The following is a 27,975-nucleotide window of genomic DNA, read 5'->3' on the forward strand; positions in this document are numbered from 1 at the left end:
AACTTTAGTTTACATACCTGCAGATATCGCCATCAGCTCCACTTACAGGGATTTCTGTGCATTCATTGTTGTCAATAGCCCACTGTTGTCCAGCAGCACAGCAAGTTTCAATTAAATCTTTTGTTGAACCTGAAAAATAGCAGATATACAACTATATAAAATACGCTGTGGGAAAACAGATTTTTGTATGCTAGGATGAGTTCTGCAACCTGGTCTCCTGATTTTGTACAAAGGGACACACCTGGGTATATCTGTCAAAATTCCATTGTGCAGAAGCTTACAATTACAGCACAGTCGTACCTTGGAAGTCGAATGGAATCCGTTCTGGAAGTCTGTCCGATTTCCAAAACATTCAGAAACCAAAGCACAGCTTCTGATTGGCTGCAGGAAGCTCCTGCAGCCAATCGGAAGCCGCAGAAGCCCCGTTGGACGTTCGGCTTCCAAAAGTAGTTCGCAAACCAGAACAGTCACTTCTGGGTTTGCAGCATTCAGGAGCCAAAATGTTCGAGAACTAAGCTGTTTGAAAACCAAGGTACAACTGTACTGCTTCTTACACTTCTGTCTACTTAGAAGTAAGCCCAACTGAGTCCAATGGGAGTTACTGCCAGGTAAGTGTACATGGGATTGCAGCCTTCAAGCTTCTCTTGAACAGCTGCTTCAGCTGAGGGATACAGATCCTGTCCGAATATTTACTATTAACAACATATAACCTATGAATAGCTTCACCCACCTTGTCGTCCATCCTATACAGTGAGCTCATTGTCTTCATAATTGATCCTTATATAGCCAAATGACACCTTCCACAGACAAGGTAGATGTATCGGCAGGCTTAGGGGAATGCCAAGGTTTTCAGAAGTACCAAAACGTTAAGGGGATTTTTTTTAAAAAGCCCAAAATAGCCCTATGGGGACTGAGCATACTCCGTGGTCACAGAATGCTGGCTGATTATTGGAAGGGAGAGAAATGGAAAGCAAGGTGGGGGGGGGGGGTAGAATAGAGTATCCTGTAAAAGGGCATGGATGTCTGCCACACATTTCTGCAACATTTTGTATACAGGTGCCACATGCACTTTCAGTTCTGCAATGCATTTTTCTTCAAGTGTTAGTTAAGATGCCAGAAGGGACCAAAACTCATATACACATTGGAAACTTAAATTCCAGAATTTGGTATTTTATCTTTCCTAGGGGCCATATGGATTATTTTCTTTTTGTTGTGTCACTCACAAAATACATGTTTGATTGTGGTGTTTCTACATAAAACCAATTTTGATTAATCTTCTATATTGCTGAAGGCAGAAGCAACAATGTAGCATACAAGAGGAATAACTATCTAGCAAGGATTTAACAAATGTTACTGGTTTTGATCAATATTCATGTGAGTAATAATTGCATTAAAAGGCCATGTCTTTTATTGAATTATCATTAGTCAAGTATTGACCGTATTCAGTGAAGAACAGACTCCTCAGGGCCTTAAGGCCTCCAAGAAAAAGAAGCTGAACTTTGCTTGTCGAGAGACCCTCAGTGCTCAGGTTCAGTACAGAAGGTCAATGGGATGACTCCAAAATGAGTGGTTTGTGGCCAGTAGCTTTAGGCATACTCAATTACCAGCCCAATTTACAAGACAGATGCAGCTGGCGAACCATTTAAGAATCCAGTGCTGTCAGCAAACAAAGCATATGACAGACAGGCTGAACACTATCCGCTTTCATTGTTCATGTATTTTTAAACTCTCACAGGTAAAAGCTTGTTCCGCAAGCTAAAAGAAAGAAAGAAAACCAGTTTCTTCTGATGTCCACAGTGCAGCTTCTGGAAACAATTGGATGTTACCTCAGGGTTGGGGGTGGAGGCAGAATGATGTTCATAGCCCAGGCAAGCAGAAGAAGCATGCTTCCCATACTGTAGGATTTCAGGAATAGGGTTAGTAGATCCAAGGAATGGTGTCTGTCTAAGCATACACACTGGGGTGAGGCCAGGGGTCAGTTCATCATCATCATCGTCATCGTCATCATTTATACCCCTCCCATTTGGCTGGGTTTCCCCAGCCACTCTGGGCAGCTCCCAACAGAATATTAAAAAATGATAAAACATCAAACATTAAAAACTTCCCTAAACCAGGCTGCCTTCAGATGTCTTCTAAAAGTCAGATAGTTGTTTATTTCCTTGACATCTGGTGGGAGGGTATTTCACAGGGTGGGCGCTGCTACCATGAAGGCCCTCTGCCTGGTTCCCTGTAACCTAACTTCTCAAGCCTCTGCCTGGTTCCATCACTTCTCAAGGTGATGGAACCACCAGAAGGCCCTCGGAGCTGGACCTCAGTGTCCAGGCTGAACGATGCGGGTGGAGACGCTCCCTCAGGTATACTGGGCTGAGGCCGTTTAGGGCTTTCAGGGTCAGCACCAACACTTTGAATTGGGCTCAGAAATGTACTGGGAGCCAACCCTGATGTCTCCCAGGCTGGGGACTGGGAAGGGTAAACGCCCAATGCCTGAGCCAAGGTCTCCCTACATCTGAATAAAGTTGTGGCCAATTTTAATCCCATAGCACATTGTCTTGAGTCATTATTCTGCTCGGGGGTCACCTGGGGTTGGGGGGACTCCGCCTGTCCACTATTGCTCTTTGGGGGCAATATGGTATTTTTTCAGCCTCTATCTCAAGTGTAGGTTGCAAGCACATAGGCAATTATAGAAAATGTTTGGTCCTACATGCCCTTTGAACTTTTTTCTGCAGGAATATCCAAAAGGGACTCACAGATCAGCTATCACAGTGAAAATAATGGAAGAGTAAAAATACTTGCTGATGTTGGAACTATATATATATATATATATATATATATATATATATATATATATATGCAGGTTTTGGTGTTTTCGGGTATCTTCCCGTGTAAGAGTTGGGGTGTCTAGGCGACGTTTCGACGAGGTCTCACTCGTCATCTTCAGGCTGGTGCTTTCGGCTTCTTGTTACTAGAACAGAGCAGGATCTCAGTGTTTGAGTTCCTATAAATACTGTTGAGGGGGTGTGGTGTATAGCCTCCAACGTTCTGGGCAGAGAGGAAGTTCCCAGGTTATTGTGCCTTTTCTTCTTTTGTTCATTAATTACTTGAGGGATATCTTGAGTGATTTCTTGAGTGATATTCTGAGTACCACTTAGGAGGGTCATTAGGTGTGGATTAGTTGCTAAAGCTTTCGTGTCTTGACCTCTTGAGCTTGTGAAGAGTTTTTCTGAGTTTTTCTGAGAAGAGTTTTTCTGAGAAGATGGCTGTACTGCACTTAGTTGTGCTCTGGCTTGGCTTCGTGTATAGGGGCGAGCTGTGGTTTTGTGCCCTGTGCCAGCCAGATCTGTGTAGGGGTTGCAGGGGGGTGCAGCATCCGGAGGTGCCACTATGGTTTGGCTACTGGATGGTATCTGTAATTTATCTGTGGAGAGGGTCTGGGTTTGGGTCTGGTGTGGTTGATTGGAGATGGCGTTCTGTGTGCCTCTGGTTCTGGTGTCGGTTTTTGTGGGGAGGGCTAATTTCCAGATGTCTGGCAGGCGGGACGTGTCGTCACGCTTGTTCATGTTGTGAGGGTGTTTCTCTATCTCGATGGCTTCCATGATTATTCTCTTGTGGTGATGTTCCATGTTAAAGAGCAATTTGGAATCTGCAAAATTAATTTCGTGTCCTGTTTCTTTCATGTGTTGGTAAAGAGAGGAAGTTTTTTCTTCTTTTTTGACGGCATTCTTGTGTTCTGCGATACGTGCATTTATCCAGAACCAAACGCCTGGCTGACGAAGACCACTTGACAACTGAGTTACAGAATCTCTCAAATGTGTTAATCGCCAACGGATACCAGCAAAACAGGGTTACGAAGCTAATCCAAAAAGAAACACCCCCCAAAAACCAAGACACAGAAGAAAACAATGGCATGGCCCTCCTTCCTTATATGAAGGGCACCACAGATAAAATTAGCAAAATCCTCCATAAACACAATATCAAAACAGCCTTTTGCACCAACCAAAAAATAGCCAATATCCTCAGAAACCCAAAAGATAAAATCCAGTTAGAAAACCAAGGGGTCTATGAAATACCCTGCAAAGTCTGCCCAGCCACGTACATTGGACAAACAAACAGACGAATAAATGCACGTATCGCAGAACACAAGAATGCCGTCAAAAAAGAAGAAAAAACTTCCTCTCTTTACCAACACATGAAAGAAACAGGACACGAAATTAATTTTGCAGATTCCAAATTGCTCTTTAACATGGAACATCACCACAAGAGAATAATCATGGAAGCCATCGAGATAGAGAAACACCCTCACAACATGAACAAGCGTGACGACACGTCCCGCCTGCCAGACATCTGGAAATTAGCCCTCCCCACAAAAACCGACACCAGAACCAGAGGCACACAGAACGCCATCTCCAATCAACCACACCAGACCCAAACCCAGACCCTCTCCACAGATAAATTACAGATACCATCCAGTAGCCAAACCATAGTGGCACCTCCGGATGCTGCACCCCCCTGCAATCCCTACACAGATCTGGCTGGCACAGGGCACAAAACCACAGCTCGCCCCTATACACGAAGCCAAGCCAGAGCACAACTAAGTGCAGTACAGCCATCTTCTCAGAAAAACTCTTCTCAGAAAAACTCAGAAAAACTCTTCACAAGCTCAAGAGGTCAAGACACGAAAGCTTTAGCAACTAATCCACACCTAATGACCCTCCTAAGTGGTACTCAGAATATCACTCAAGAAATCACTCAAGATATCCCTCAAGTAATTAATGAACAAAAGAAGAAAAGGCACAATAACCTGGGAACTTCCTCTCTGCCCAGAACGTTGGAGGCTATACACCACACCCCCTCAACAGTATTTATAGGAACTCAAACACTGAGATCCTGCTCTGTTCTAGTAACAAGAAGCCGAAAGCACCAGCCTGAAGATGACGAGTGAGACCTCGTCGAAACGTCGCCTAGACACCCCAACTCTTACACGGGAAGATACCCGAAAACACCAAAACCTGCATTCCTGTACCCGTGAAAATCTACGAAAGCATATATATATGCTTATATATATGGTTCTGGAAACCATATATATATGGTTTCCAGAACCAAACGCCTGGCTGACGAAGACCACTTGACAACTGAGTTACAGAATCTCTCAAATGTGTTAATCGCCAACGGATACCAGCAAAACAGGGTTACGAAGCTAATCCAAAAAGAAACACCCCCCAAAAACCAAGACACAGAAGAAAACAATGGCATGGCCCTCCTTCCTTATATCAAGGGCACCACAGATAAAATTAGCAAAATCCTCCATAAACACAATATCAAAACAGCCTTTTGCACCAACCAAAAAATAGCCAATATCCTCAGAAACCCAAAAGATAAAATCCAGTTAGAAAACCAAGGGGTCTATGAAATACCCTGCAAAGTCTGCCCAGCCACGTACATTGGACAAACAAACAGACGAATAAATGCACGTATCGCAGAACACAAGAATGCCGTCAAAAAAGAAGAAAAAACTTCCTCTCTTTACCAACACATGAAAGAAACAGGACACGAAATTAATTTTGCAGATTCCAAATTGCTCTTTAACATGGAACATCACCACAAGAGAATAATCATGGAAGCCATCGAGATAGAGAAACACCCTCACAACATGAACAAGCGTGACGACACGTCCCGCCTGCCAGACCTACATCCCGATGACCTACTTGTGAGCTTCGATGTTGTATCTCTCTTCACACAAGTGCCCATTAATGAAGCCTTGACAGCCATTCAAAACAAATACAATCCCCCCGAATACATCCTGGACCTGACCAACCACTGCCTAACCAACACGTACTTCATCCACAATGGACAAAGATACAAACAGATAGAAGGAGCACCTATGGGATCACCCCTCTCACCGGTCATCGCAAATCTGTACATGGAACACTTTGAAACCAATGCTTTAGACAAGTCAGAACACAAACCCAAACTTTGGCTCAGATATGTTGACGACACCTTTGTAATTTGGCCACACGGGAAGGAAAAACTAGATAGCTTCCTCACACATCTCAACAGCCTACACCCCAAAATACAATTCACTATGGAAATAGAAGCCAACAACCAACTTCCCTTCCTTGACGTCCTAATCTACAAAAAACCTGATGGCTCCCTAGGACACACTATCTACCGGAAAAAAACACACACCAACCGCTACTTACATGCACAATCACACCACCACCCTGCACAAATAAACTCCGTAGCCAAGACTCTCATCTCCAGAACCAAACGCCTGGCTGACGAAGACCACTTGACAACTGAGTTACAGAATCTCTCAAATGTGTTAATCGCCAACGGATACCAGCAAAACAGGGTTACGAAGCTAATCCAAAAAGAAACACCCCCCAAAAACCAAGACACAGAAGAAAACAATGGCATGGCCCTCCTTCCTTATATCAAGGGCACCACAGATAAAATTAGCAAAATCCTCCATAAACACAATATCAAAACAGCCTTTTGCACCAACCAAAAAATAGCCAATATCCTCAGAAACCCAAAAGATAAAATCCAGTTAGAAAACCAAGGGGTCTATGAAATACCCTGCAAAGTCTGCCCAGCCACGTACATTGGACAAACAAACAGACGAATAAATGCACGTATCGCAGAACACAAGAATGCCGTCAAAAAAGAAGAAAAAACTTCCTCTCTTTACCAACACATGAAAGAAACAGGACACGAAATTAATTTTGCAGATTCCAAATTGCTCTTTAACATGGAACATCACCACAAGAGAATAATCATGGAAGCCATCGAGATAGAGAAACACCCTCACAACATGAACAAGCGTGACGACACGTCCCGCCTGCCAGACATCTGGAAATTAGCCCTCCCCACAAAAACCGACACCAGAACCAGAGGCACACAGAACGCCATCTCCAATCAACCACACCAGACCCAAACCCAGACCCTCTCCACAGATAAATTACAGATACCATCCAGTAGCCAAACCATAGTGGCACCTCCGGATGCTGCACCCCCCTGCAATCCCTACACAGATCTGGCTGGCACAGGGCACAAAACCACAGCTCGCCCCTATACACGAAGCCAAGCCAGAGCACAACTAAGTGCAGTACAGCCATCTTCTCAGAAAAACTCTTCTCAGAAAAACTCAGAAAAACTCTTCACAAGCTCAAGAGGTCAAGACACGAAAGCTTTAGCAACTAATCCACACCTAATGACCCTCCTAAGTGGTACTCAGAATATCACTCAAGAAATCACTCAAGATATCCCTCAAGTAATTAATGAACAAAAGAAGAAAAGGCACAATAACCTGGGAACTTCCTCTCTGCCCAGAACGTTGGAGGCTATACACCACACCCCCTCAACAGTATTTATAGGAACTCAAACACTGAGATCCTGCTCTGTTCTAGTAACAAGAAGCCGAAAGCACCAGCCTGAAGATGACGAGTGAGACCTCGTCGAAACGTCGCCTAGACACCCCAACTCTTACACGGGAAGATACCCGAAAACACCAAAACCTGCATATATATATATATATATATATATATATATATATATATATATATGGTTTTAACATCTTTGCTTGATTTGGCTGGGCAGTGTTTGCAAATGAAGCGGCCAGATGAATTCTGATTTCACACAAATTACAGATAATTTGTGGTAATATGAACTTTTGCAGGAAGGTTTGACGTTCAGGAGGAATTTTTTTGTAGGAAACTTATAAATCTCAGTGTCAGAAACAGCATCTAAATTACAGGAAATTTCTCATTTGCTAGTACATATTGTGAAAATATAAAACTGCAGCCCTTCTACCACCACAGTGTGTATTTGATATTGGAATTAAAGAAAGACCTGTGCTATGGAACATGTATTCTATAAGGTATAATCTAGCGGACACCAGATGACTCAGTCAAATTTGGAGGTGGATTACTGGGTCCTTGCCTCAAGAATCCTACAACTTCAAGCTGGCCTCAGATGCAGTCTAAGGAAGAGCACTACGCAGGAGACCAGAGTCAGAGGATTCATCACTTGGCTGTTCCCCAAACCCAGGAATTCAGACGTCAGTCAAAGAATCAAATTCTCCAGTTTCTCATCATCTTCTTGCCCTCCCTCCTTCGTAAGCTCTAACAAGTAGCAGAGAACATGATGATAATGAAAGCTGCCTAGTTACCACGTTAATTGCTCAGTTAAGCTCAGACCCTTACCAAAGCTAATTCCATTGCTCCTGGGAGTTAACACAAAGGGTCAAGTTGCCTCCAAAATTGAGGGGCCCTGCACGCAGCTCACATATGTGACATCACATTTTCTGAAGGCTGAGCGCTCTGGAGCAGCCGGCCACTGAAACTGTGCTGCATTGAGCGCCACACTTGGCCTCCTCTGCTCCCTCTGCACTGAGGAGGCCCTGCCGCTTCCAACAAAAATTAAGGGGGCCGAAGACACCTCCACCCCCTAGAGTTGGTGCACCTGCTAGGGGCTATCCCAGATCCTGCTCTGCTTGAAGTGGCCTGCATCCTTTTTGGAACAGATGTCTAGATCACATTAGTGTCTAGATCAGTTATGAGTCGCCTCTCCTGAAATATATGGACTACTAATACAGATCTACTTTTTCTATCTAGACAAAAAATTCAAGGACAGTAAGACAGTTGCATTAGTGAACTGAGGCTGTTAGTATCCTTGCCAACTCATAGTTTTTATCTGTATTATGTCTCATGTCAGCCTCCATGCAATCAAATGGAGGTTCTGAAACAGAATCAGGTAAAGTGGATTTGACCTACATACTGTATACATACACACATAGAGACACACACTTTCAGGCATTTCAAACTAAATATTTATATGCAGAACCAAGAAACTAAAATTATCAGGTTCTGACAATTTATTTGATTATGAACCTGTCATAGTCCTGGAATTTTTCTAAATATACTGTACCTATATTTATATACTGTATCTGATTTCAGTGGATCAACTTTGTGTATCACTTAGTCAAAAATAATTACACCCAGAATAATTACAATGTTTCTAACATGAATTGGAATGATGGTAACACAAACTTGTTCCTCAGTCTTGCATTAGTGCATATATATCCACACACAAACAGACAGACATACATACTGTGGTTGATATGACAAAGATGGTCAAAACACAAGAATAAAACAATATTGAAACACTAATAACAATACCATCATTCCATTGAACCCACTGTGAATATGGAATAATTATTTGATTTCAAATAATAATAGATTGAATTGTGAAGGAAACTATATTGTGTGGAAAGTGTAATAATGGACATTAGGTGGCTGTTTCTGGGTGGAGTCAAGAGTTTCCCATTACTATCTATTTTTCTTTATTAGTGACAATAAAGTTCTTGTCTAACTTCTTGCCTTGTGTGTCCTCTAAGGCTTGCATAACAGAGATATACAAGTTCATTGCCTTAAACCAGAAGTAAGCAAACCTTTTCAGCAGGGGGCTGGTTCACTGTCCCTCAGACCTTGTGGGGGGCCCGACTATATTTTTTGTGGGGGGTGGGGGGAGAATGAATTCCTATGCCCCACAAATAACCCAGAGATGCATTTTAAATAAAAGCACACGTTCTACTCATGTAAAAACACGCTGGTTCCTGGACCGTCCGTGGGCCGGATTTAGAAGGGAATTAGGCCAGATCTGGCTCCTGGGCCTTAGTTTGCCTACCCATACCTTAAACTGTAAGGACAACATTGTGAACAGTGTCTCATATTTCTGAATCACATAACTTGCATTACTAAGGCAGGCAAGGAATTTCTCTGTCCTGAGAGCACCTCTGCTCACGTATACAAAATTATCTATAAGATATCTTATATAAAGAAATGGTTTGTTTTAAAATTTATTTTTCCTTCTAAAGCTATTGCCATATCTGCTTCCAAAGTCATGCTTTCATAAATTGCTTGTTCATTTTTAATTTTTTTAAAATTTGGGTCTTTGATATGATTCCAATAATGCTCTCTTTGTTCATAGCTCACACTTTGCTGCATAAATGTTCTTTGGCTTGATTTCTCAGGTTAAAAATCCAGTTAGTCTGAAAAAAAGACAACTAGAAAAAGCAGATAAATAGAGCTATCTCCTCACCCCATGAGCATATGCACATAACCATAAGCCTGAATGATTTGGTTGACTTTGCTCCTAATGCAAATGAACAGGCAAGTTAATATTCCCTCTGGCCAGAGTGTAGGATAATCCTCCTACTTTGAACCTTGAACCATCTGAGACAGAGGTCAACTAATTTAGCATGCTTAATCTATAACGTTTCCATGAAAGCATAATTTATTAGCTCCAGGTTTTCATGGAGAAAAGGTAAAGGCTCTCTTTTGATACTCAAAGATCCTTCAAACTTGAAAGTTCTATTCAAATAAATTACATCCTGTCTTCATGCTCAGTGCCTCAACTTGGTAGCTTAATGCATACATTACTACTTCACACAATACCTACAGTGGTGCCAGGAAAATAAGAGGCCCTTCTCTTGGTTCCAGCATCCTCAAAGGCACACTTGATGGGGATGTGGGAGAGGGTCTTCTTGGTGGCTGCTCTCAGACTTTGGAACTCCCTCCCTAGAGATGTTAGATTGGCTCACTCCTTGTTGTCCTTCCACTGCAGATGGATACTTTTTTATTCCAGCAGGCTTTTGGATCTGACTGTTTTGAATAAGGAAGCTGGCTGGCAAAAAAGTGAAATCTGGACACAAAAGTTGTTGAGCTTTCTTTGGTCAACGGTGTGTGCGTGTGTTTGCAAAATCTCAAAAAACAAAAAAAACCCCACAACTAATGAAGTTTTTGAGCTATTTTTAAGGATATTCACCAAAATCCACACTTCCAACATGAGTTGCCATATGATTGGATTTTCCCAAACATTAAAGTGTTTTCTACCCAGGGTGATGTTTGGACAACATAAGTGCTACTATATAGGTGCTACTGGACAATATATTGACTGCATCAGACCAACACTGCTACCTACCTGAACACAGAGTATATATATATGATTGAGCAGTGCTTACTGCACACTCTGTATAGAAAAATGAGGGCAGATGGGGCTCATCGACCTGGGAGAAGGAAACTCTGATCCTAAACCTACACTACCTTGCAGCTATGTTCATTCATGAGAAAGGCTTCAGGATGAAACCCCAAGGGAAAAAATCTGTACCTGTCCATCTTCTAGAGAAGAAAAGGCTAAGGAGTAAACGGTACACAAGTCTGGAGTGCTGTCCCTAAGAAGGTTGGGTGGCTCCTTGTACGCCTTCTTCTGCCAACACCTGCAGCCAAGCTGGTGCCAAATGTATTGCTCTGCTTTCCTTTGGAACACAACAGGGAGACCAAAAGTGGGGTCTTATTGTCTGGGCAACCCAGGACCTCCATACACACTACCCAAAAGCTTGTGACTCAGAGAGGTCACTTCAGTGCAGTTAATGCAGCAAAAACAACATAGGAGGCAGCAGTTATGAGTTAGCTGTCTCTGCAGCCAACAGATGGCATCCATTGGCTGCAGGCTTCTGTTGTTGGCATCCATCTGTCTTGAGAGATAGTGGAATGTGCCTCAGGGGGTGAAATCAAAATGTTGTGTACTTTTGTAATATTTTGTTTTAAGTTATCTGTTGTTGCTTCTTTTTTGTACACCACTTAGATTTTTTAAATATAATAATAATAATAATAATAATAATAATAATAATAATAATAATCACCTCAAACTTTTTTCTTGGGCAGCAAAATGTTTGAGGCTGGCCATGCTAGGCAGCACAGTGGAAGAAGTTCAGGCTAGGAGCCCTCACTTTCCCTTGGCAACTGGGCAAGGCTCAGTCACCTACTCCAGTGGATTGCAACTTCAGAGGCTGCATTACTTAGGACAGCACCACTACATTGCTTAGATCTGCTCTCCTTCTGCCTCTCAGCATGGTGCTGGAAGTTGCTTTGCATCAAGACAACAGGGCTCAGAGCAGGGCCATCACCAGCAGTCATCATGGCTGCCAAATGCTGGGGCGCATGAGGCCAGGTAGGCTCACCAGGACTGATACCAGTTGTCAACATCCATTTTATCCCTTCTCATCTGCCTTTAACCTGATTTTAGTTGAGGTGCAGGTATACACTGCAAATCACCATCCAAGGCTGCCACGTCCTGCCACCTTTATCTGCCCAGAATGCCTTAGGGCATCAATGTAGATGAACAAGCAGAGCATGTGAAGGGATATGGCAGAAAGTGTAGCATCTTTTCTTGCTGCCTTGAAAATAGCCAAGGTGTGGGCAGGATCTGTGGGTTGCAATTTGGGCGCCCTATCTCAGCTGTCATGATCTGCACTGATGAGAGCCAGAGCCAAAGGCAAGATAATGTGGTGTTGTGAGTTGAGCATTTTCTTTCAAATCCCAAACACCTCAAAAGCCCAGTTCCTTCTAGATAAGAGAGGTTTTGACAGGGTGTTTGGCCAGAGGCCACTGGCTATTAATAGGAAGGAAATGCTTCAGATTCTCAATAGACATGAAGATGTCAAAACCTCTTTTTGGGGGTGGGGGAAGGGACACAAGCCCAAAGGCTGAGGATAGACATCTACCAGTCTGTAGAACCATCTTTACAATTACAGATGATGGTGTCTGCTTACTATGTTCTGGGCCAAGTAAACATAGCATTTACAAAAGGTCAAGCACCGTTGCTCCTTATGGCTTCCTACTTTTGTCACTTTATTAGCTGTCATAATCAGAGCTTGCAGAAGAATGTCAGCAATTAAGATTGCGGTCCAAGGTATTTCCTGGATTAAGGAAAAAGTTGATAGTCCAAAGCTATGCCTTGATCCATTAAACTTGGCCAGCTCTGAAGTCCCTAGGAAATGTCTGCACTTGGAGCTATAATTGCTGTTAAAATTCATTGTGAGAGAGGTGGTCGAGAGAGATGGGATTAGTCAACATTCCCCTGCCTCCCAATATTGAAATACTTTTGTATGTGTTTGTAGGATGACTGGGAAATATCATCTGAAATGACTGTCTGCTTATGTTATGAGCAAGCCGAGGAAATCACCAGGAACTATAAGAACCATAGTCATAAATGTTATCTTTATATTCAGTCATGAACTTTGCATGATTGTGCAAGAAAAACTGACTTTTCCAGTTTTAATCACCTAAGCATGATAGCTTCTGCGCCACTCTTTGACTTGATTTTCGGAAGGTTTCTTATCCAGGAGCACCTTCAGCTTGCCCCCAGTCTTCATGCGGTTGTCCCCCACCCACAAAAAACTAGAGGAGGGAACATGATTTCTGTTTTCCAACCCCCAAATGGTAAAGTCTGGTATTGCAGCAGAACCACTCCACCTATCTTTCAGGCTTCATCCCCAGAGGAGAGACCATGGGAGCCAACTCCTAGGGGCCATGGGGGCTTCACCCCCCCCCAATAAAGCATTTGTGGGGGCTGAGCCCCCCAAAGTTGATGGGCACTGCCATTCAAATGGTGTGTGTGTACCACGTCATGTGATTGATTATGCTGGGTGGGACATTCCTGGGCCCCCACAATAATTTATTCAAATTGGTACCACAGGAGAGACAACCACACCTGCCATCTGCATCAAATTCTAGCAGGTTTTTTTGTTTTGTTTTTCAGAAGAGAAGAGAGAGCTCTGATTGAACAATTTGAATCAGAATGACATAAAGTGGGTTGCAAACAGAAGGAGCTGCTTCCAAATTTTACAAAGGTGACTCTTGTGGTCACTTACATGCCAGAACTCCTCCCTCCTGATCTCTAGAGCTAAAATGCTAGAGCCAGTGGCATAGCGTGGGTTGTCAGCACCCGGGGCAAGGCAAGTAATTTGCGCTCCCTAACTGAGAGAGAGTGAGTGAGCCAGGTAGGGGCAGAGAGCTGCGAGTGCGAGCGCCCCCCCCCAGATGTTGCGCCCGGTGCGGCCGGCCCCCCTGCACCCCCACACACTACGCCACTGGCTAGAGCACCCAGTTTGGGGGCTATCTTCAGAGATAACACCACCGCTTCCCTCTTCTCAGGGGCACAAGGGAGCCTGAGCTGCCCCATAAGTCCATGCAGGTCACCAGATCATCTAGCCTGAAGCCATCTGCATTCATAGCATGTATCATACCCACAAAGTTATTTCACCACTGCAATTTCACCACAACTTATTATAATGCATGATGAAGTCACCATAAAACCAGTTACTTTATTTCATGTGAATTGGCCAAGATTTTTTTTAATGCACCAAATCTTTTGTATTATTTTAAAAATTATCTTGAAGTGGTTTGCTCATACTTAAGAAGGGATGCAGGAATTTTAAAGGGGGGAAGTTTGTTTTTGGACATATTTAAAACATGTGGGATATAGCAAAGATGTCTGGCTAAGTCATAAATATGTTTTCTTCCAAAATAACGACTACTTTCCCTACAGTACACTTTGCAAAAATAAACTGGAATCGCTCCATATATGTAATTTGCAGTTCAAGAACATATCCCTAAAAATACCCAGTGTATATGCTGTGATTTCATAACAAAACCCTCCACCGAATGAGGTACTAGACACAGAATCTCAGCTTTTGAAAGTTTTTTCATACTTATGACTGCAAAGATACAAACTGTGTGGGCAATGCCTGGTAAAATATAATCATCCAGGGGAGCTGTCAGATAAATTGTGCAAAATAGTAACATTTCTGGCATGTAACATCTTGCCTCCAAAGCACTGATTCTAACATTGTTTACATTTCGGGAGCAGGGCCACCACAACACACAGTGTGACATGATGCTCAGTAGCAGACCTCAAGTCATTAAAATAAAATAAATCGGTGCTGCATAAGTATTTCCCCCTACAAAATAGTAATTTCCACATTATTAAAAACTAATGCATTCTCAGAATGATCAATTCATGCCCTTTTTAGACACTGCTGGAAGGATTAAAAAGTGGACAGTAAAGGACACAATCAAATCACAATCAAGGACCCATTAAGTCCTATTGATTTCAATGGGAGAAAGTGATGGAGATGCTCAATGTTGCAATTCTATACCCAAGGGATAGCTAAGGTGGCACATTTCAGTTGCTTTGGACTACAACTCCCATCAGCCCCATTCAGCAATGCCATTGGTGTTGAGAGTTGTAGCTAAGCAACCTTTAGAAGGCACCATGTTGGCGACCCCTGCTGTAACCAATTACCTGCGAGTTCAATGAGTTCAATGGCAGTTACTTCCGAGTAGATATGGATATGACTGCACTGTTACTATCCATTAGGAAGTATTGGGAATTAAATGTTCTCAACTTTGGCTGGGTCATGTCCCAAATATTTGCAGCTGGATATATGGTCCTTGCCTTCATTTCTTAGAAAAGGATTGCCCCCAACCATAGCTGTCAACTTTCAGATTTGAAAATAAGTGATAAGCAGCCTCACCTGTCCCAGGGACAGTCTATCTAACAATCCGGGATAGCAGCAGGAAGCAGTGGGAAACGGCGCTGGAATAAGGGAATTTCCTGCAAAAAAGGGAAGGTTGACAGCTATGCCCCCAACCAGTAAGCGGATTGTGTCTAAAGGCATGGGGGCAAAATTGAAGAGGAACCACACTAAGGAATGTTTATTTATGTTCCAGCTCTACACATCAAGAACTAAAAACATGTGGAGGGATAACTGACGGCAACGACTTACATATACTAATGCAAAGAGATTGTGGAAGTCAGGCTGGCATGCAATGCTAGTCCTATTCAGAACAGTTCATGAATTTCAGTGGTTCTACTCCGAGCAGGACTTGGCTGAATACGTACAAGTCACTTTAGAAAACACATTTCTCAGTGGTTTCTTTTTCTCATCCCCCAACCCTAGCAAAAGGAGGCCACTTTTTGTGTTTTCACTAGATATCCACCATCATGTTTTGTGGCGAACTGCTGCTTTTCCCTTACAATGTAGCAGTGCGTTGCAAAGAAGCAAATTGGCAGGCTGCCAACACAGTTGCCGCTGTAGCTGCTTGCAGCAACAGCAGAAAACAAAACAAAATGAACACTTTAAAAAAGAAAAAGAAAAAGCTGTGCTGCTCGCACTCAGGGGCGGCAGTTCCCATTTCACCTCTTGAGACCAAACAGGAAGTGCTGCCCTGCCCTGCCATCATCCCTTATCAAGGCCGCATGGCAGTGGTGCAAAGCAGAGGTGGCAGATTCCAAGCAGGATCTCATGAGATCTCGCCAGAAATCAGCACCAATACCAACGCCGCCTCTCCACAGCAGCAGAGAAGGCAGGACAGGTGGGGTGCTCACCGCATGAGGAAGCTGCTTCATCCCACCTCATCTGTGAAGCCAACGCTGCTCCAGCTCCTAATAGTGGGCCTCACTCCTGAGAAACCATTTCTCGCAGGGAAATTTGGTGAAGCATCATTATCACCATCATTTATTTATACCCCACCCATCTGGCTGGGTTTTCCCATCCACTCTGGGTGGCTCCCAACAGAATATTAAAAACACGATCAAACATTAAATACTTCCCTAAACAGGGCTGCCTTCAGATGTCTTCTAAAAGTCAGCTAGTTGTTTATTTCCTTGACATCTGATGGAAAGGTGTTCCACAGGGCGGGCACCACTACCAAGAAGGCCCTCTGCCTGGTTCCCTGTAACCTCACTTTTCGCAGCAAGGGAAATGCCAGAAGGCCCTCGGAGCTGGACCTCAGTGTCCGGGCTGAATGATGGGGGTGGAGACATTGTTTAGGGCTTTAAAGGTCAGCACCAACACTTTAATTGTGCTTGGAAATGTACTGGGAGCCAATGTAGGTCTTTCAGGACTGGTGTTGTATGGTTTCAGTGGCCACTCCCAGTCTCCAGTCTAGCTGCAATATTTTGTTCTGTATACTCAGTAGTATGCTAGGGCTAACTTGCTGTTCTCGAAAAGTGGTGCCAGGAGAACTCCTTCAAGTGGTGCCCTGTTAATTGCTCATTAGGGAAGTTTTGCCAGACTTTAATAACAGTGGAGCTTTCTTGCAGCAATCTGCTAAAAAGTAAGGATAGATATTAGAGACCTTACTCATCCAAAACTTAAGCTCTTTTAAGCACTAATTATTTACAGCAGGACAGTTGCTGCTGAACTTTCTCCATTTGAAATCCGTGACACCTTCAGGTGTTTATCTTTGGGGGAATTCTGCCCTTAATTTGCAGAAATGGGTAAAGAAATAAGGTACCAGATAGTTATCTAGAGAAATGTGGATCATAGTTGTACATCAAAGCAAGTAAAGAAGGGATAGGAAACTGGTGGCTCTCCAGATGTTTTTGGACTCCATCAGCAGGGTCAACAGTCGGGGATAATGGAACTGCAGTCTAGGAACATCTGTAGAGCTACAGTTCTGTACTAAAGAAATACATCTAAGGCTGCAATTCTATATCCACTTGCATAGTAGTAAGCCCTATTGAACTCAGTGGAACTTATTCCTAAGTGGGTGTGTATAAGATTGCACTGGTCAATCAAGTTTCTAGGTAAATATTGCAAAGGGAATCTTGGTAGACTCTCAGACCCTTTGTTCCTTGATTGTATGCATAATAAATACCAGACATCTGAAGTAATACAATAACCTAATGATTCATTTTTTTGGCCACATGAAGAGGAGGATATTTTAAAATTGTATTCCCCACAAGAGGCAAGCAATTGATGGTAACCACTTCAAATGACAAATTAGCCTGAGGATCAGCCATATCAAGAATTCCAAAACCCCAACCATAGTCTGCAAGACATAAAACAACACTTGGGAACATACTTAACATAAAAAATGGATCTCTGCTTTACAGTTTAGTCTCAAATTTACTATTTGTGGAAAAACATTAAAATTATTTAAACAGTTGATGTTTAGCGCACCAGAGTCTGGGATCAAATCTACACACATATAAAAAAACACTGTGAAAATGCTTTTTAAAAAAGTTTTGAAAAATATATTGAATTTGCCATAGCTCACAATCGCCATCTAGTGCCACATTGGTATAATACACTTTGCAGCACACTTAAAATGTTTTATTTACAGCTCTATAGCTGAGTCCTCAATGTGGAATGGAAGTTGTGACATTTGGGAGGCACTGTAGCAGTAAGGGAACATGAGGCACTGAATTCAGAAGCATTGCTGCCTTCTGGGGCCTAAGAGTATGAGAGAAGAAAAACTTATCCCCATCAGTTTCCATGACACCACACATAATTTTATACACCTCTATTTTGTTCCCTCTTTACTTGCTTTTCTCCTAAGCTAGAAAGCTTCAAACATTACAACCTTTCCTCAAGTAGCTCCTGCCCCCCAATTATTTTGGTTGCTCTCTTCTGCCCTTTCCCCATTTCTGAAATGCTGTACACATTATTCCAGGTGGAATAAATGCAGAGATTTGTATAAAAGCATTATGACGGTAGCAGTTTTATTTCTGATCCATTTCCTAATGACTAACATTTCCATCACTCCCCACCCCCAGTTCATTTTCCTGGTCAGTCACTGTCAGTTCAGACCCAATTAGTGTGTATGAGAAGTGACTGTCCTAGGAAACCAATAATGTGCTAGATTTCTCTCTCTCTCAGAAGCAATGCTAACAGAATGACAGCTCCAAGTGGCTTCAAGTGGAATGACTATGAAGATAATCCTGTCCAATTCCCAAGGCTCTTTCATATAATCCTTGCCATCTTTTTCATGCTCCCCCCACCCCGCCTGTACAAATATATCACAGAGTTAGAATATATCGCAGAATTAGAAGAGATCGAAACACCATCCAGCCTTGCCACAATTCTGCTGCCACCCATTGATCAGCTTTCCACAAGTCAACCCACTCAAGCCAAACTACAATGCACCGCGAGGAAGAGAGCAGATGTACAGTGTCAAAGAAAGGGAAAGGAAACAGCTCCAGCTGATACCAGAAAACAAGATAAAACAATTTTTATTTATTTCAAAAGTATTTCAAAACTGCTTCAAACGTCTAAGTAGGGTAGAAAAATGTAAATGATAACAGAGCCTTGGTTCCAGAATGGCTTAGTTGTTGAACAAATCGGCTCCCGAACGCCGCAAACCTGGAAGTAAGGTTTGCGAACGTTTTTCAGAAGCTGAACATCCGATGTGGCTTCTGCTTGAGTTCAGAAAGCTCCTGCAGCCCATCAGAAGCCGCATCTTGGTTTTTGAATGGTTTCGGGAGTCAAACGGACTCCTGGAATGGAGTAAGTTTGAGAACCAAGGTATCATTGTACCATAAAAAAACAGATAAAAACAGAAATCTAGTAGTAACCGAATCCAACCTTAAGAACATAAGAAGAGCCTGCTGGATCAAGCCACTGGTAATCCTGTTCTCACAGTAGCCAACCAGATGCCTGTGGGAAACCTGCAAGCAGGATTCGAACGCAAGAGCCCTCTCCCCTCCTGTGCTTTCCAGCAACTGGTTTTCAACTTTGGTGACTGCAGCAGGACTTCCCCCCTCTCTCTTCCCCCTTGCACGCCACCCTACATCACCCCCAAGTCTGCTGTGGGGAGTTATGGGGAAACCTGGAGCAGATTGGGAAGGGCAACACACATGAGGAGGAGGAGGAGAGAGTAATTATGTTGTGCTTGCCAAAGTCATTCCCCACACAAAATGGTTTTGCCCACGTAACAATGGCAGCAATAGCCAATGGTGACAAAAGCAGAGGTTGTTGTTTTAAAACAGTATCGTATATGACTTCAGAATGGGAACAAGTTTTGAGGAGGGAAATTGAAATGCAGGTAAGTTGGTTCTTTGTGATGTAGTCATTGCTGGAAAAGAGATTGGACACAGTAACTGAAGCAACATGCTTAGCGGCTACTGTTCCCTTCTCTTACCCCAAAGTGGGTCATTTAACTGCTTGTTGAATTGCTTTTTTGCTTTCCTTGTTTGCTTTTGCTTTGAGTTTTTGTATTTGTATTATTCCTCCTTTCAAAAAAATCAATCAGTGGCAAGAGTTCTAGCCTGCTTTGTCCCCAAAGCCTTGGAATCACTGTGGGTTGTACCCAATGCTGGTCCTACTCAGAGTAGACCCCTTGAAGTTATTGGGCATAGCTAACAGGTTTGTTAATCTCAACGGGTCTCCTCTGTGTAGGACATACAGTGGTAACTCAGGTTAAGAACTTAATTCGTTCTGGAGGTCCGTTCTTAACCTGAAACTGTTCTTAACCTGAGACACCACTTTAGCTAATGGGGCCTCCCGCTGCCATTGCACTGCCACCGTGTGATTTCTGTTCTCATCCTGAAGCAAAGTTCTTAACCCGAGGTACTATTTCTGGGTTAGTGGAGTCTGTAACCTGAAGCGTCTGTAACCTGAAGAGTCTGTAAGCCGAAGTACCACTGTAGTTGGATAAAACCGAGAATATTCATTATGACACAAACATTCCCACCTTTGCCAGCTTAACATGAGGCACCAAAAGCTAAGCCAAATCATTTATAAAAAAATCTTTATTTTGACATGTCTCAAGAAAAAGTCCTTGGATCCAATGTAGTTTATGTAAACCAGATGGTTACAAAATGTACATAGTACACATTTTTGCCATAAAGGAGTCCCTTTGCTCTGAAATCCAGAGCAAGTTATTCCTACATCATATCAATATTATTTTATTATTATTATATTACAGATTTCATAGTTAGCTATGATTAGTTTGAGAGTCTAGATTTCCCTGGTTTAAGGATGAGGTCTATTTACTTTGTGTAGACTCATAGAATTGGAAGGGACCTCAATGGTCATCTAGTCCAAGCCCCTGCAATGCAGGAATCTCAGCTAAAGCATCCATGACAGGTGGGCATCCAACCTCTGCTTAAAGACCTCCAAGGAAGGAGAGTCCACAACCTCCCAAGGTTGTACTGCTGGCTAAACTTAACTACAAGACTTAGCCACAAGCTGTTAGCCAGGCGTTTTGCCCCAGTGACCCATCAGACAGAAACAAGTAAGCTGCTCCATCCATATTACTAAGGACTCAGCTAGATTGGTAAAGAAAACGCGTTTCATATTTGCATTTTAACACTGTGACACCGGAGGGTGCTGTGGAGTTCCATTTTTGCCAACACAATTTCTCATACAAAAACACGTTGAACTGAAACGCTTCTTTGATGTGTCTAGATCCAGCCCAAGTGTACTTGGAGAACCAGGTGCAGCATCCTATGCTCTTCGGAGAAGTAAAAAAATAATACAGTGGTACCTCGGGTTACACATGCTTCAGGTTACATGCACTTCAGGTTACAGACTCCGCTAACCCGGAAATATTACCTCGGGTTAAGAACTTTGCTTCAGGATGAGAACAGAAATCACGTGGCAGCAGCAGGAGGCCCCATTAGCTAAAGTGGTGCTTCAGGTTAAGAACAGTTTCAGGTTAAGAACGGACCTCCAGAACGAATTAAGTTCTTAACCCGAGGTACCACTGTAATACATAAACATCCAGTCCGCAAATCTTAGAACAGCTGACTTTTTGACTTATTTATTGCATTTAGGTCCCACATTTTTCTCCAAAGAGCTCAGGATGGAATACAGGTTTCTCTCCGTCTCATCTAATCTCCACAACAACCCTATGAGGTAGGTTAGGCTGAGAGAGAATGATTGGCCCAGTGAGCTTTATGACTGAGGGCAGATTGGAGTCCTGGTCTCCCAGGTCCCTAATCCGACACTCTAACCACTATACCACACTGTCTCTGAAATGATCAGGATATACCTTGCCTCTGTGCATCATAGTTTTTCCATTCCTAGCACCCAGGGCGAGCACATGCAGCAGTGCATCTCCTGGCTGGCACTACACACTATTTGTGGTAAGGAGAGAGCAAAGGAGACCTCTCACAGCTACACGCAGCCGGCGCTTCAGGAAACTGTATCATGTCAAAGATTTTTATTACCATAAAATTAGCAAGATATGCAGTCAAGTCTATTATTTGGAACGGAATTCCTTTTTTCTCAGTACAGTAGAAAAGATTGCTATCGTCTCATAAATACAAACTGTAATGTGGCCTATGGAGACTCCAAATATATTCAACCACAGAGCACATTCCAGAAAGAGTCTGGTTCAGAAATGTAAACAATGTGAGGGGATTGGTTGTCATTTGCAGCCTGCAACTAATTAAATGCCTATTCCATACCACCTACCAAGGGGCGGAGGGACTGGAAAGGAAATAAAACACAAAAGGCAGACTATACAATCCAAGGACCAGCCTTTTGACTTGTGTAAATTGGCAGAGCTACATCCACAGCAGCGAGAGACACTGAAATTCTGTTTTGACTTATGCCAGCTGAGAAACTGGCCACAGATCGTGAATGTGTGCAAAGATATATAGATTTAAAAATATTTACATCCTGCCTTTCCACTAGAATGTACCCATGATCGCCAACAGCGTTATAGCTATGCGTGCTTAGTCAGAAGCAACACTCCCTGAATACTGTGGTCTCCGTTCTGACCAAACCACACACACACACACACACACAGTATATCGCAAAAGAGCAAACAATTAATGCCGATAAAGAATGCTGTCAGTCTACACAGAGTAATGCAGATAGGTTTTATCCAACTAAAGAGTTGCCTGCCCAGAATCACTTCTGAGAGTGCGATGGAACTTCCTCTCCTTCTGCACTTTGTCCCCAAATCTGCTCTGGGGGCTCCCCCAAACCTCTGGAGCAGATTTGGGGTGTAAATGGGGGACACATGACAGGAGAAGAGGGAGGGGAAGTTCCATTGTGTCTGCAGATGTCATTCCATTCTTGTAATGATTTAGAAGACAGGAGTGCCTGGCGTGCTTTGGTCCATGGGGTCACGAAGAGTCGGACACGACTAAACGACTCAACAACAACAATGATTTAGCTGGATTCAACCCAGTGTCAGAAGAACAAAGAAACATTTAATCTCCTTTCTCCTTCAAAGTGGGTATTTCTTTCACTTATCATCTAAAAAGGAGGGAGGTGGCCAAGAAGACTTTTCTGTGGAGGACATTCTAGCCCCCCCCCCCCAGTCTCTTTTGACAATTTGGTAGACAGTACAAGGTCTCCAGTGATCAGGCAGCATACATGTATGTTGATTTTTTTTTAAAGGGGGGCAGCACGGAAATCTTCTAAATAAATTTGAGATAAGGCAATTCAGATATCATGCTCAAAATCAATTTATAGTGTAGGTTTTCAAAGGACACAGTCAGCAGCCTGAGTTGTGCTTGATGATACGAATCATATACAGTAGAAGTTACTTAAATGACTGGTCTCAAATGCCTTGTGAGGATCAGAACATCAGCTGCCACACTTGGATGAGATCCGGCATAGGCCAACTCGGCCCTCCAGATGTTTTGGGACTACAACTCCCATCATCCCTAGCTAACAGGACCAGTGGTCAAGGATGATGGGAGTTGTAGTCCCAAAACATCTGGAGGGCCGAGTTGGCCTATGCCTGGATGAGATAAAGAAGAGAAACAGAGCTAACTGCCATCAGCATGTTGATAGCACTTTTGTCTCAAACAAACAGGTGACTAAGTTGAACAGCAGCAGAAATCTTTAAGCACTCCATGTCATTGGGATACAGTGAACAAATAAACATAAATCCCAGCATTAGATTCTAGAACGTCCAGTGTGATGTCTCTAAATTCTTCTCCATACAGATTGCCAGAAAGAATACTCTCATTCAACAGTGGGGAACCAGCAGATCCTCCCCATTTGACTCATGAGGTCATTTTGGTCAAGCTACACCCACCTGACCTATCAGGTGTGGGACAGGTAAAAACACAGTTGAAGCAAAATGGGTATTGCAGGCCGATCAATGCTACCTACAAAGCCTCTTGCCCAGTGCTTTGCAAGCCTTGACAATGAGCTGATCAAAGGCAACCAAGGTGCCCAGAAGAATCAACATAGGCATATTCTCAGTCTATATAGACGCAAGCCAGCATCATACATACTACATCCTCTGCAACAGACCCAATGCGGAAAAGCCATTATTTTGCTTTTCTCAGGATGAGCCAGAGATCACCGAGAATGTCATCATACCACAAAAGCATTCACAAGTGAACGACTCAAAGCATATAGGGTAACAGTTGAATATTTCCAAGTCCCCAGAGCTAAATTCATTTGTGGCAACCAAAACTTTTGGAAAAGCTTCCTGCGCACAAAGCCAAACCATTTTCATGTTTTCTTTGCACATTCTGGAAGGGGATGAAGGCAAAGTTGGCATGATTTCTAACATTGGAAATATTCTTAAGGAAATAAATTATTTGAGAAGAATGCCTCTTTTCAGCATTAATAATCTAATGCCCTTTGGCTGAAAAAAAACAACCCCTTTAAATCTGAGAGTCAGGGCCCCCACCCTTTTTTTGTAAGGAAGCAGAACACCACAGGGATACTGGAGCTTGACAGGCCTCCTGGGGTAAGAGACAAGAAAGCCCTTGAAGTGTGAAGATTATTGTTTTTTCTTTCTTTCCAGAGACTCTGCCAGTGTGAACTCTTTCTGCAGTAGCTGCAGAATGACATCAGCAAGCCTTATCTACTCTTTCCACAGCAAAGCTGAATCCCTGACCGTGATAAAACAGGTTTCAGCATGACTTCATGCCTCCTGAGATGTCGACAATCTGGCTTGCAATATGTTTGAGAGCGCCATTCAGAATCCTGTTTTCACAATTTCTTTAAGATGGCACATGTGTAACCCAAACACATAAAAGGTTGTGTGTGCTGCCATTAACACCTATTTTATACTTTGAGCGCTGGAATCGCTTTGTACCTTCTCTTCCTAATGGGACAAGGAATGTTGCTTCTTCTTTTTTTGCACCTATATTAAAATACAAGGAAAGCTCTGCCTATATTTAGCCAAGGCCTGAATAGCTCAGTTGGTTAGAGCAGGCATCCCCAACCTTCAGCCCTCCAGGTGTTTTGGACTACAATTCCCATCATCCCTGACCACTGGTCCTGTTAGCTAGGGATCATGGGAGTTGTAGGCCAAAACATCTGGAGAGCCGCAGGCTGGGGATGCCTGGTTTAGAGCATGGTGCTGATAATGCCAAGGTTGGAGGTTCAGTCTGACAGCTGCATATTTCTGCATTGCTAGATGATCCTCAGGGTCCCTTCCAACTCTAGGATTCTAGGATTCTATAATTCTATGAAGTTTTAATCTAGTCCATCCTCTTTCCAACGTTGGACCACCAGATGCCTTTGGAAACCCCCTCAGTTGGTGGTCAGAACTCCCCACTGATCTTTGCACCCTTCCAGAAACTTGAATCTGGAGGTTGCAATGACTTATCATGGCTAAAAACCATTAACTCCCTGGCCAATGATATTAGACAAATGCTTTCATTGGATTATTTTTAGTGCCTGCGAAGACTTTTTGTTGTTGTTGTTGTTCCAGTAAGGCTACCCAGGCGTGTAATTTTAGTCACATGATTATAGTATGTTTTAAAATTGCTTATTTAATATTTGTGATTTCTTTAGTATTTATTTATTTCATAAAATTTATTGTTAAAAAAACCCAAACACCTCAGAACAGTTTACAGAGCATAAAACAGGAAAGTGACTACCATATAGTCATGCAAAACCTTTGCAGCTGGGTCTCTGCTGTCCTCTTGTAATTTAGAACTCTGCACAGCCAATGACTGCAGCAGACTCCTGTGAGGGTGGGAATTACATGTGAGAGAACAACTGAAAAGGACTTCTGTCATGGGATGTGTGAGAAACGCTCTGTTTTTCAAAGCAAAGTTTGGTTCATTAAATTCAGCCCGTGTTCGCACTCTGAAAGAGTGACCACAGGATTAATTTCTTGTCATTGCTTTATGCATCTTCATGTAAATTATTTCTGCCCAGAAGACAGAAATTCCCTTATGGAATTTGCAAAGCCAAGGTAAATAGCTACAGCAACATTTGAGAATAATTATTGTACATTTCTATGAGGTATGTTTTTTAAATAAATTAAGTATAAGGACTTGGAAGGCAGAATTTGATTATTTGATTGTGCTCTGTCTCAGATGTGCATATCTGAAGAAGTATAGTGGTACCTCTAGTTATGAACTTAATTCATTCTGGAGGTCCATTCTTAACCTGAAACTGTTCTTAACTAGAGGCATGCTTTCACTAATGGGGCCTCTTGCTGCCACTGCGCTGCCGGCACACGATTTCTGTTCTCCTCCTGGGGCAAAGTTCTCAACTCGAGGTAACTCTTCCAGGTTAGCGGAGTTTGTAACCTGAGGCGTTTGTAACCTGAGGTGTTTGCAACTCGAGGTACCACTGTAAATGCAACATCAGCAGCAACAGCATGAAATGGATGCTGAGGAGCAGAAGTCGGAGAGCTTCTGGCTAGATGTCACACAGGCAGAAAAATGGGGAGCAGATTGTGATCACCAGAGACAAGGCAAGGGAACCAAGAAGCAAAGAGGTTTCTCTAGCAACAGTTGCAAGACAACTGAAGTATTGCAGCAAGCATTCCAGCTATACACTGAGTCCACCATGTGACAAAATGCTTGGCACTTCAGGCCCAGGAACCAAATACAGCTCTCTAGGCATCTCTAGCCAGTCCTCAGGGCTTTACCCTCACTGGCTCTGTGCCACACACCCCTTCAGTTCTTTTGTTGGGATGGAACTAGAATAATGCCTCTTGCTTGCCTAGATTGTAAGATGTACATGGTTTTGCACAGCTGGATATAGCCTCCTGTCAAAGATACGTCAAAGCCATTGCCCTGTGGCCCTTAGAAGGGAATCCACTAGGGAATGCAGCCCTAGGACTCCAGAAGAGTCTCATTCCCTGTTCTAGACAGTTCACACAGCCATTTCCCCGCTACTTAAGAGCAGCTAAGTCTCTCTTTCAGCAGGAACGCGTGAGCATGTTCATGCGACCCATGCTATGCATTAATATAGCTATTTCCTAAAATGCAGCCATGAGGACTATAAGAGGGTCTGAAGATCCACTACACCTTCTAGTTTCCTGACGTGATCAAGTTTCCCTGCTTGCATTCAGGGAAATGTAACTGTGGGAATTGCTCTGTTGATTGACCTATCCCACCTACATATCTGCTTACAGAATAAACATGTCCTCTCAGAAACTGTTTGCTCTCAGAAACTGTTTGAGCACACCAAGACTTTAAAGCCAGCTTCATAAACAATCTCTTTCTGTCACTCACAGGACACGAAGGAACAAGAGAGAGCGATTTCTCAGTGGTGGTGCTGTGATTTATTTATTTAAATTATTTATATCCCACTTAATTACCAAAAAATTTAAGCAGCAAACTCCCTCCTGGTTATGATTCTCTTTCTATCCATAGACAGCTGGTAAAGTCTTTTTAATCCCATCTGGTTTTTAATCTGATCTACAGTACCTGCTTTACAATTTTAATCTTGTCATTTGGTAGAAGCTTTAGTTCTGCTCTCTTACTGATGTATTAAATTCTTGTTATTTTACTGTTTCGATGGGTGGGGTATAAATAAGTTGTTGTTGTCTAAATTGCCCTTGCTTTTATTTTTTAATATTGCAAGCAACTTTTATTATTGTAATAGACAAAAGGGGACACAAATAATGAACTAAGTAAAGGTAAAGGGACCCCTGACCATTAGGTCCAGTCATGGCCGACTCTGGGGTTGTGGCGCTCATCTCGCTTTATTGGCCGAGGGAGCCGGCGTACAGCTTCCGGGTCATGTGGCCAGCATGAATAAGCCGCTTCTGGTAAACCAGAGCAGCCCACATAAACGCCGTTTACCTTCCCGCCGGAGCGGTACCTATTTATCTACTTGCACTTTGACGTGCTTTTGAACTGCTAGGTTGGCAGGAGCGGGGACCGAGCAACGGGAGCTCACCCCGTTGCAGGGATTCGAACCGCCGACCTTCTGATCAGCAAGTCCTAGGCTCTGTGGTTTCACCCACAGCGCCACCCACGGCCCAATAATGAACTAAACTGAGTAACTAAAAACAACAACCCGGTCCTTATAGATGTGGCTTTATTGTGTACTAATAAATTTATTGCACTAAACATACCTTACAGGAAATGTTTGAACTAGCAAGAGATTGATACTGTTAGCCTCTACTTGAAGGTATGCTGATGAAATAATGGATCGTATCTCCCTGATTACTG

General features: G+C 43.0%; 1 protein-coding gene across 1 annotated transcript in view; it reads right to left on the reverse strand.

Annotated features, from left to right (window-relative positions):
• Nucleotides 1–27,975, reverse strand: part of FBLN2 (fibulin 2) — a 127,290-nt gene that overhangs the window by 58,804 nt on the left and 40,511 nt on the right. The window contains 1 exon segment of the mRNA XM_081175932.1: nt 18–129. Within this exon segment, the coding sequence (XP_081032058.1) occupies nt 18–129 (112 nt within the window).

Source organism: Podarcis bocagei (assembly GCF_964188305.1).
Source record: "Podarcis bocagei genome assembly, chromosome: 2".
NCBI lineage: Eukaryota > Metazoa > Chordata > Lepidosauria > Squamata > Lacertidae > Podarcis > Podarcis bocagei.